Genomic DNA, 12,240 nt, shown 5'->3' with positions numbered 1-12,240 from the left:
TACGGAAGGCTACGTTGCTTGGGGGGGGGTTTGTTCACACAATGACTCCAATCCATTGTTGGTGGAGTGCTACGAGTGGAGTCACCAGCACAGGCAGAAGCAGGGACACCTCAGGGGTCCTTGGAGAAGGGTATCATGGGACCAAAAATGGCTAAGGACTTTGGCCAAATTGCCAAGTGGATTGGTAACCCACCCAAAGGGATTTGGGGTATATTTTCAGACCGTTTAGTGAAAAGGGAATAGCATCTGCTATTAAAACGTTGTCGTAATTCATTTCAATGCAGTGAGCCGTAGTCACCAGATGAGCGTTAATCTTTCTGTGCATACATGACATGGTATGGTATACAAGTGCTCACTAAAAAGCATGAGCTGGTGCACAACCAGAGAAAATTATTTAGTGTAGAGATGCTGACTAACGGTGAATACACTGTAAGCTATAAAAACAAAGAGTCGCACACTCCATATGCACAACCTCCCAGTAATCTATTGGGTAAAAAAACACCAACGTTTCGACATCACTGTGCCTTCTTCAGGGTCAAGTGCTCACTGACAGCGTTTTGCAAATAAATTACATGGTCTCAATGTCACTGAAAGCATCCGTTTCGACTAGCATCATAGTTCTCTGTGAAGGCCGAGGCCCTACCCCCGAAAGAGGTGTCACCAAAAGATCCTCAAACCCCCCCAAAGTAGAATATGTCACTAGTCCTAAGTAGCATGAGCGTATCCCTATTTTTTTGGACCAGCCAGCACCTCTTCGGTCATCGTCTTCAGGCAATAGTTTGGCACTGTCGTGACCCCCTAGCCTGGTACACACTCTCATTACCTGTTCAGTTGTTTCAATCCCACTTTATCTATGTGGAATCTTGTAATTTGCTGATATGCCCCTGGTGTAAAGGGCTTCAGTGGTACAATTTGTGCTAAGGGGGGGGAAGTAAAGTGTCTCATTGAGCTGAAAGAGAAGGTCAAAAGTGAATTTGGAATATTTGGGAAATGTAACGTTCAGATCACACCCAACCAACTTCTTTGGCACAGAGGGTTCCCAAGGTTCCCATAGACCTGTGTACAGTGCATTTCCTGTTTTGGCCTAATGACACTCACCCTTTAATCCGTGGCAATATGCATCTGGAACACAGCTGTTCTAGTTAATGTCCTGACATGCCAAAAAGAGTTTCTAAAGAAACTTTGATTACGACAGAAAGGTTTCTAGAGAAACTTTAATTGTGACAAAGACAACTTCCACAAACCAAAGAACCTCAAGGGCATAAGCTAAAATTGTGGCCTAGTAGAAAATACTTAATTCATGATAATACCACCTGGAAAACTAGGAATTGTGGGTAACGTAGTCTCACGACCCTTCCTCCGTCACTCAGTCAGAACCCAAAGCAGGTAACTCAGGGAGGGATGATGATGGGTCAACCATGGACACAACGACCATGACAGGGGTGAGGCTGAAGTCTGGCAGCATGGTGTCTTATAGAAAAAAGAATCCCCCCCCCACACAGTGTAGCACCTGGAATTCCTTGGGTGCTTTTGATATTCATGAGGGAGTGGGTAAGGTCTGTGGACTCGCTCAGTCATCGGTGCATTGAGGAACAATCACAATTATGTTGCAAGGATAGGTGTGTGTGTGTGTGTGAGGAGTGTTCTGGTGGGTGCCCGCGGCTATGCTATGCTAGGCTGCTCCCTCTAGATATATGGGGTTATAGGCAGCTACAGGAGAAATATTATAGAGAGGAACAACGCACATAACTTGGCGGCCTACAATGGTTCACAAGTACACATATGGAAAAGCATACAAGCACACTAGAGATGTGTAATGCATGTATTACAAGCAAAGGCAATTGCATTCACATATGCACACACACAGACCCAAACATTGCTCTGCCGCAGCCTAAAACTGTCTCTCTCTGTTGATTTTCTTTGGCTCCCAAATAGGCTTTGGTTTGGGGGCAGAGACAGTGCCCACTCGATTCTTTTATGTAACACTGCAGGTTTTCTGGGTAGAGCGAGAGGCTAACAACTCATCTCATAGACTGAGATGGTCAGGTCCAGACCAGCCAACGGTGGAGAAGAAAAGTGAGAGAAAATGAGTAAAGAGAAGGATGGAAGAGACATGGGCTGTCAATCTAAACCTTGTATATGGCTGACATTGGTAGATGCCTTGTATATGGCTGACATTGGTAGATGCCTTGTATATGGCTGACATTGGTAGATGCCTTGTATATGACTGACATTGGTAGATGCCTTGTATATGGCTGACATTGGTAGATGCCTTGTATATGGCTGACATTGGTAGATGCCTTGTATATGGCTGACATTGGTAGATGCCTTGTATATGGCTGACATTGGTAGATGCCTTGTATATGGCTGAAATTGGTAGATGCCTTGTATATGGCTGACATAACCATGTCCATTTAACATTAAATGATTTAAATACAATCGGTAGCATGAAATTGACCTTGAGGCTCAAGTCATTTCACAAGATAGTACAGCACAGCCTGTCCTTATTCAAGTGGCTATTGAATGTACTTCTGAATAACAACAGTACATGTTAAGGTTTTTTGTATGCCGCACTTCAATATCCCAATGAGAGGAACGAAGTCAACTGCATAAACACAAAAGCGTAGGTGAAGATCCTCTCTTAACCGAATCAATGCGCGAGGAAGAGTGGCGAGGACCAGGCATGAAAGTATTTAAGTCCGAGCGAACTAGCATACAAACGAACGCACAATAGCTGCAGCCCATGTATAGGCAAGTACATACATGGGTGTCAGTGGAGTAGCTATGAAGTATAGTATCTCTCTCTGGAACGGCTGGTCTGTTTGAAAAGAGAGAGAAAGGTACAACGTCATAGCTCTGAGGGGATTAAAAAAGATTCACTTTCTCCCAGAATGCCTTAGATCCTGGAGCTACCGCAGCCCTCCAAGGAGAGAGAAAAGGAGAGAGGGAAATGAGATATCAAACGTCTCTCTCAAGTCCCACTCTCTTTCCTTCTCTCTTTGAGGATCCGCCAGCAAGACTGACTGGGAGGCGAGAGAGAGATCAGGAGCGGAGAGGAGGATGAGGGGAGAAGGAGGGGGAGAGAGAGAGAGCGAGAATGAGGAGAGAGTAAAAGGAAGAGAAAACGTTTTCTTTGCCGGGTCAGCTTCAAGGGAAGGGGGACAGAAAGCCAGGGCCAAAGTGGAGCGAGAACACAAACAACAAAGCCACGGGCATAGGGAACACACACACAGACATACAGTGAGCTCCAAAAGTTCACTTGTATGTGTATTAAAGTAGTCAACGGATTAGTATTTGGTTCCATATTCATAGCATGCAATGATTACATCAAGCTCAACAAACTTGTTGGATCCTGACTAAACAAACTTGTTGGATCCTCTTGCTGTTTGTATTGTGTTTCAGATTATTTTATGCCCAATAGAAATTAATGGTGAATAATGTGTCATTTTGGAGTCACTTTTACTGTAAATAAGAATATCATATGTTTCTGAACACTTCTACATTAATGTGGATGCTATCATGATCATGGATAGTCCTGAATGAATTGTGAATAATGCTGAAATTATGAGTGAGGAAGTGAGACATGCTAACCTCTCACCATTACAATAACAGGGGAGGTTAGCATTTTTGGGGGGTATGATATTTGTGGGTTTAACTTTCTCACTCATCATTAGTCGTAATCCCCTTAATGTAGAAGTGTTTTTGTAATCCTTGCGCGTTAAGAATATGGGTACAAATACTAAACTTTTCACTGTTTTAATACACATATGTGAATTTGTTCTAACACTATTGGTCTAAAACGGTTTACCCAATATGGATGAGTATAGCTCAAATTAAAGCTGACAGTGCTGGAGTAGAGCCAAAGCAACAAAAAATGTCTCGCTGTCCCAATACTTTTGGAGCTCGCACGCACACACGCACGCACGCAAAGTCATAAGGCCAAAAGTCAACACGAAAATACTACACTCAAGCAAGCAAGCATAAACATACAAACATGAAATAGCTTGAGACTAAAGTTATTGAGGTAAATACGGAATTAAAATCTTCGGAATCTACGCTACGTTGTTCGGGCTCAACCTTTTTCCTCAAAGGGCCAGATATGTCCATACTATAGTAGGGTCTGCTGTGCAGCCCTCTCTCCTACATCTCTCCTCCCCAGCGCCACACGCTCCCCCTTTCCCGCTCTCCTCTTTCATGCCTTTAGCCTCTTTCTGTCCATTCTCCTCACTCAACTGGCCGAGGAGGGCGCCGAACGCCACTGCAGCCTGGTCTAGCACATGGGCAAGGTCAAGCCTGTGAACGCACAAACACAGACACACATAGCTGAGCTGGCATGCTTCTTCTCTTGGTTGTTAGTAGGGTGGATGCAAGCATTCTCAACCTCATTGAAAATAAATATGGCACATTTTCAAATCTGTTACTGCAATCGCAATTCACTTCCTGAATTGATGGGAATGGAAATTTAGTTGACGAATGACCCCGACCCCGGTGGTCTATAGCACTGTCAGAGAGTACTTCAATGTAGTGTGGAGAGTGCAGGGGACTAACTCATAAACAAAACATCTTTAAGTGTTTGCTTGCTTCCTGGCTTGCTTCCTAAGTCTATGATATAGCTTAATTTGCTCATCTCTCATTTACTGTAATATTGTCTGGCCCAGTATATATGCCTCCTACCTACACAAATTACTCATCATACAAAATAAATGTGCAAGACTAACCTTCTCTAATTACCTGGCTCTATCCGCACCTTTGTTTAAGAAATGCAATATGTTGTCTATTTACGAAATTAATATATGCCAATTATACACTTTCATCTCCAAATACTCATAGCTCCCAGACAGTTTACGTAAACCCTTTAATGGATTCTTCCAGGTTAATTCTGAAATCCAACTACATAAAACAAGACACTGCGATATCCTTCACCCCTCCCCAATGCCGCACCTCACATAGTCAATTCTCTATCAGATACAGAGGTACCATCTTCTGGAATTCTTATCTTCACATTGCCAAAACCTCATCATCCTTCAATAACGTCAAGTTAAGACTGGGGGTCAGCCCGATGAACCTAACTACCCAATAATCCCCTCCAAGTAGCCTAACTCTCACACACAATCACACATTGTTTGCAAGACAGAGCGCGAGCACAAGACAGAGCGCCAGCGCGAGACAGAGAGCGAAACAGAGCTAGAGACAGAGAAGGGGAACGAAAGATGGAGGAATGGAGAAAGAGCTAGAGAGAATAGATGACCAACAGGGAGACAGTGAGAGAAAGAGACAGCTAGAGATAATGAGAAGAAAGGGAAAGAGAGAAAATGGAGGACAGGAGAAACAGTGTGAGGAGAAGTAAAAAAAAAACAAGGGAGACAAAGAGTGCTGGGGTGTAGACCGAGAGAGTGAGGAAAGTCGAGGGAGAGGAGGGATGAAAAGAGACAGAGATAGAGGGGGCAGAGGCCCCTTAACCTGGTATGACAGGGAGTGCACTCTTAAATAAACATCTCCAGAGATTATTCCAAGCACGAACGGCCAGACCAGGCCGGCTAGAGGGGGGCATGGGGTCAAGAGAGGGGATGTTTACATACCTGACACTCTGCCCTGACACACACATGCACACACACACACAAACTCATGTACAGTACACATATGCACACACTTACAAACACTTAGATGTACAAACATATATGCGAATTAAGCAAGTATACACACACACACACACACACACACACACACACACACACACACACACGCCTACACACTCACGCCCACACACTCACGCCCACACACTCACGCCCACAGACGCACAGTCACTCTCAGCCCCAGACACTGACTATGTGTCATCTATCTCTTTTGTTCTTCTTCTTTCTTTTTAAAGGAACACGAGTCCAGACACTGGCGTGTCGAATTATACATTGATGACATCATGCGTTGCGGTTTTCACAATGCATTTTTGTTTATCATCTTCTTACGCCTTACATGCTCTCCATCTGCATCCTACAAGTCTGTCTCATCTAGTCAAGTTTTTGAGGAGATATGGGGCCAACTGTCTGGCAGTAATGGTCAGAAATGCAAATCGGAACATCTTTCTCCAGCCAGGAGAAAGGGCTCCTCTAGAGCCTGGTTCTCTTCAAGGTTTCGTCCTACTTATAAGGAGTTGTTGCTTGCCACTGTCACATTGGCTTGCTCTTAAAGGCCCAGGGCAGTCAAAAATGCTATTTTACTTTGTTTTATATATACAGAAATTATTCACATCCCTTGACTTTTTCCACATTTTGGTGTGTTACAGCCTGAATTTAAGATGGTTTAAATTTGCCTCAAAGAAGGCCACCTATTGGTAGATGGGTAAAAAAAAAAGAAGCAGACTTTGAATATCCCTTATTAATTACCCCTGAGTCAATACATGTTAGAATCACCTTTGGCAGCGATTCCAACTGTGTGTTTTTCTGGGTAAGTCTCTAAGAGCTTTGCACACCTGGATTGTACAATATTTGCATATTAATATTTGTTTAATTCTTCAATATACACTACCATTCAAAAGTTTGGGGTCACTTAGAAATGTCCTTGTTTCTGAAAAAAAAGTCCATTAAAACAACATCAAATTGATCAGAAATACAGTGAAGAAATTGTTAATGTTGTAAATGACTATTGTAGCTGGGAACTGCTGATCTTTAATGGAATAACTCCACAGGCGTACAGAGGCTCATTATCAGCAACCATCACTCCTGTGTTCAAATGGCACGTTGTGTTAGCTAATCCAAGTTTATAATTTTAAAATGCTAATTGATCATGAGAAAACCCTTTTGCAATTATGTTAACACAGCAGAAAACTGTTGTCCTGATAAAAGAAGCAATAAAACTGGCCTACTTTAGATCAGTTGAGTATCTGGTGCATCAGCATTTGTGGGTTTGATTACAGGCTCAAAATGGCCAGAAACAAAGACATTTCTTCTGAAACTCTCTCTCTTTATATATATATTTATATATATATATATATATATATATATATATATATATATATATATATATTCAGGAACAAATTACCATGTGGTGTTAGCCAAATCAAGGACAAGCCTTTTCTGATCCACAATGAAAAATGGGCAGTTGACATTTGATTTAAACTAAACTTAGAACGTATACTCTCTTCAAAGAGAACTACACCCCTGAACCGTATATCCGCCTGAAACTTACAAAAATCCAAAGGTCAGTTTGTGCACAACTCAGATCCGGCACCCTCCCTTTGGCTATAGAGATGGTATAACTTGCCTACTGTGTGATCTTAGGGAAGTCGGAAACAAAATTCATTTAGTGTTTTATTGCCCTCTGTATGACGGTCTGAGACATGTTCTTTTTAATAAAATGTTTGGCGATAACCCTGAAATATTCTGCTTATGGGACAAGCAGAGGCTTGAATTTACTTTAGACAGGCTCAGTTTGTTCGCAATTCCTGGAGGAGAAGGATACATGTATTGTTTGTGTAGTGTGGCTAGATGGTAGTGGTACTTGCCATGATTATTGCATGCGTATAATTTATCAAATATTATTTTGTCTTGAGTACTAGGAAAATGGTACTCTGTTTAGTAGTGTCTTGCAGTGTTGTAGTACTCGAGACCGGTCAGCGCATAAAACCGCTTTGCCAGGCCAAATATTCTTGAATCATTAATAGGGTATCTTAATAGCCTTTATATATATTATAGACATGTTTGCGCAGTGGGGCACCTATAGACCTTCAGTGTGTGACAGTGGTGAACCTATAGGTCTTCAGTGTGTGACAGTGGTGAACCTATAGGTCTTCAGTGTGTGACAAGTTAGTACAGTGGTGAACCTATAGGCCTTCAGTGTGTGACAGGTTAGTACAGTGGTGAACCTATAGGTCTTCAGTGTGACAGGTTAGTACAGTGGTGAACCTATAGGTCTTCAGTGTGACAGGTTAGTACAGTGGTGAACCTATAGGTCTTCAGTGTGACAGGTTAGTACAGTGCTGAACCTATAGGTCTTCAGTGTGTGACAGGTTAGTACAGTGGTGAACCTATAGGCCTTCAGTGTGTGACAGGTTAGTACAGTGGTGAACCTATAGGCCTTCAGTGTGTGACAGGTTAGTACAGTGGTGAACCTATAGGTCTTCAGTGTGTGACAGGTTAGTACAGTGGTGAACCTATAGACCTTCAGTGTGTTACAGGTTAATACAGTGGGGCACCTATAGGTCTTCAGTGTTCGTGATTCTGAAATGTTCGTGATGAAATGTAGTGTTCGTGACAGGTTCGTGATTCTGAAATGACAGCAACTGTAATACCAGCGCACTCATGTAGGAGAGTGCACTTTCTGTAAAACACAAAAGGGCCAGTGGTGTAGTGGAGGCTACACAGGAATAAACCGATGAACCCCTTTAATTTCAGTGGGAATTGTGTATACTCCCTTCTTAATCCTTACAGATGCGCATCAAAGTAGGGTAGTGGAGGTATATGATTGATCAATTATGTAGTACAATAGAGAAATCATGCACAGAGTAGCCTACACAATCGCAAAGCACATGAAACATGCTCGCTGCACACAGCCTAGTTTCTGCGGAATATCATCTGCAGGCAGCAAGAGCGTACAGCTCTCAACTGGTTCTGGCACGGAGCAGCTCACAGATGAATGACATCGGTAGCCGGTAGGGTTGGAAAGACGTTTCAACTGGTGACATCTACCAGTAAATGCTAACTTAGGTAACAATGGGTATGCAAACCAGGTATTAAAAACATTTTGTCCTTAGTTTTGGTTAGTAGACTATTTGTTATGTAATTGTCCTCATGCCTTATTTGCATCAGGGGTGTAGACATTGATCGGCCTGGGTGGATCCATGTCTACACCACAATTTTTTTTAACGGATAAAAAAAAAAGTGTTATTTTGAAAGTGAAAATCTGAAAAATCTATAGGAAAACTCCCGAAGAAAGACACGAAAATATAATTTCTCACACAGGTTGCCTTTTCTTCCCTGGGCAAGCCATTTGGGAAAATTTTGGCAAAATTTGAATATACCAACTTCTCCAGGCACCACAACAACACTGCATAGGGCCAATGGAAAGACAGCAGTCACACACAGCATGCTGTTAAAGGATAAGCTGTCCATAAACTCAGACATAATAAGCCAGTAGGTCCCAATCATAAGAATGCAAAAACACAACCACTAAGCATTTCCCAATCTAAATGTACATCTATTACTTCCCTTTGCAAAAACTATTTCACGTTTAGCACACAAAGTAACCTGTGACCTACATTTCAAAGTGGAACTGACAGCATTTGAACTACTTTGAAGATATGAAACAAACTGACAATCATATCAGTCAAAAATATCCAATTCCCAGTTCATGCCACAAAACCAACTTTATAAGACGTTTTAAAAATAGGTTCTATTTGACTCAACGTTCCATGACGTACACTAAAGCATTGTTGGCAGAATAGATGGATGCAGTTCAAAGCATGATTCATATAATTCACCAATACATTTCTTGGTAGTCCTATCAGGTTGTAAATTGGTTGCTATCAGATTATAAATCACAGCTGACCTGGTACATTGTTTGCTGCCTCCATTTGGGATGCACGGTTTCAATTTCAATTACTCAATATTCTGGACAAAAACGGACAAAATGTATCTAAGTCTGGGAATGTCAATATAATCAAACTAGCAAGGGCAATGATCACAAGTAAGTCATAACGTGGCTAATAGGCTAGCATATATATTTATGTAGCAAGCTAAAAACAGAGCCTAACGTTAGCTAGATAGCTAACTAGCTAGCTGCTAGGAGGATGTCATGTCATGCAATTGGAGGAGTGGGTGAGTGACTGACTTTTTCCCCTCATATCATTTTTCGGTGGCTATACATATCCAGAGATGCAGGTGTCATTTGGTAAGCTAGCAAGAACTTGAATGACTGTTATCCTGTTAGCATCTCTCTTGCATTCGCAAATTCATTCTGGCTATCTACTCAGAATTCAGAGCACTCTTGTCTGAGTGTGCAGAACAAATGATGAATGAATTTATGAACGCACGACACCCGCTGAATACGACCGGTGACAGTAAATGTAGACAAAGAAGTAATAGTTGGTAAAGAACACTCTAGATCAGGCCTGGGTAACTCCAGTCCTCAGGGGCCTGATTGGTGTCACACGTTTGCCCCAGCTAACACACCCGACTCCAATAATCAACTAATCATGATCTTCAGTTTAGAATGCAATTAGTTTAAAATCAGCTGTGCTAGAGATGGGGAAAAAGTGTGACACCAATCAGGCCCCTGAGGACTGGAATTGCCCAGGCCTGCTCTAGATAACATGTAAACAGCCTAACCAGCCTTGCTACGGCGAGTAACATTGTCAGAATTCTCTCATTTGTGTCTGGAAGTAGCTAGCTAGCCAACGTTAGCAGTTAGCCTGGGTACTTGGTTGGGACAAAAATGCATTGGCAGGCCAACTGCAGAAGGACAAGGAGGCAACTATTCCTCATCGTTTAACAGTGCAATTTTGACGGCCAACTAGCTGAAAAGTTTGAGGGTTTATCTAATGTTCCTTTGTTAGATTTGAGCTCATCTTGCAAGTATTAGTTGTTGATCTTGTTGATGTGCATAACTGAGGAAGAGAGAGCCTACCTTTTCATGGTTGTTTGATCAATAGGAATGTGAAGTTCCCAAATGTAAAAGGACTCCTGTGGTATTCACATATTTGCAGAAATCCATTCAGGTGTATTTTGTGGCTTTTGGCGAATGCGTTCTAATGCTCTAAAGTCACACTGTTACTACTGCCTGTAAACACACAGTCCATGTCAAAGTGAATGATGGCATAAAGCCTACTGTATCTCTGATTGGCTATAGTGCACCGGTCTGTGTAGACTCCGGTCCTGGATAAGACAGATATTTGTATTAGGTTTTATTTGCTGCAGTGTCTATTAATTGTCCAAACGCAGACGCTTTCCCACTATATTGCTATAGAATTTTCACAAATCCCTAAGTATACATAATTCCCTAAGAATTTATGAAAACGTGAAAATGACCATATCTGGTTGCTTGTCTTCTTTTTAAAATTTTTATTCTTCTTGGAGGTGTATGTGAAATGATTTTAATAAGATTTAATATTGCTCAAATTCAAATTAATTTTAAAGTTCCACTTTAAATGCAACATGTTTCACACAACATGGTTTTCAAAGAGATGGCTAACAGCAGCAAGCGCGCTGCAATGAAAAACACAATTCCACTCACCAGATGATTCTCATTGAAACTTAACTTCTAGTTGAAAGTTATTATTGAAAAGGGAGACGCCAACAAATTAGCAACAACATCCTCTTTGGTAACACCTGCTGCAAACTAGCCGACAACAATTTATTCACTATTCTGAAAGTCTAAACCATACAGCACCAATGACCATATTAACTGATTCATACACTTACTGTTCAATGCTGGGGGACAGGTAGAGTTTAGGGAACACTTGGGTGGCCTCTGCGTCTTCAAAGCTGACGGAGAGAAGAGCCACATCTTCCCCAGGGTCCAACGTTGTGTCCTGAGGGAGAGGGGGAGTTAGTACTCACAAATATGTATCATTTCACTTCTCCATGACCGGTATTAGTGAATTAATCAAATCAATGAATATCTTCCCCATACTGTAGAATATTTGGATAAAAAAAAACACAGGTGAGCTGTACTTCAGTGTTGAGTCAAACTCAACCCTAACAAGTCCAGTTTGGCCTGCTTTCCCAGTCCAAGCCTGATTTAAGTACATCTGAGTATATGTGTTTGAGATGGACACACAAAGAGAGAGAGAGGGCAAGAAAAAAAGGGCAAGAGAGAAAGATAGAGAGAACAAGAAGAAGAAGAAAGAAAGAGATAAGAGACCAGATGATACATCTGATTAGTTTCACGCCGCGCTGACTTCGACAGCTGCAGCCGAGTAGTGGCGCTGATGACGGGAAGTACCAATCAAATCATGTGAGAGTAAGAGAGAGAGAGAGAGAGAGAGAGAGAGAGAGAAGCCACCCGAAGCCGCTCTAGATGAGCCGATCCATCTCTTCAAGGTTTTGATTTCCTCCCCCAGTTCCCTTTCTATATCATTTTTCCTAGAGCTAGCCCCCCTACCATTATGGATCATCATTAGCAGGATCCGACATTAAGCGGCACTCACGGTTTGCGCTAAGCGAACGAGGGCTGGGGAGTTAATCAAATGTCTTACAGTCGGTTTGAACTCATCCATTTGTGCTAATCGCTGCCCTTCCCGGCAAGGGA

General features: G+C 42.1%; 1 protein-coding gene across 2 annotated transcripts in view; it reads right to left on the bottom strand.

Moving 5' to 3' along the window:
* The window catches only part of babam2 (BRISC and BRCA1 A complex member 2), a 193,674-nt gene that overhangs the window by 52,484 nt on the left and 128,950 nt on the right, over window positions 1–12,240 (bottom strand). For both annotated transcript variants that reach the window (XM_042325576.1, XM_042325577.1), the window contains exon 7: window positions 11,412–11,521. In XM_042325576.1, the coding sequence (XP_042181510.1) occupies window positions 11,412–11,521 (110 nt within the window). The remainder of the gene's footprint in view (window positions 1–11,411; window positions 11,522–12,240) is intronic.

Source organism: Oncorhynchus tshawytscha, linkage group LG08, assembly GCF_018296145.1.
Source record: "Oncorhynchus tshawytscha isolate Ot180627B linkage group LG08, Otsh_v2.0, whole genome shotgun sequence".
NCBI lineage: Eukaryota > Metazoa > Chordata > Actinopteri > Salmoniformes > Salmonidae > Oncorhynchus > Oncorhynchus tshawytscha.
This window is presented reverse-complemented; position numbering and strand designations above follow the sequence as displayed.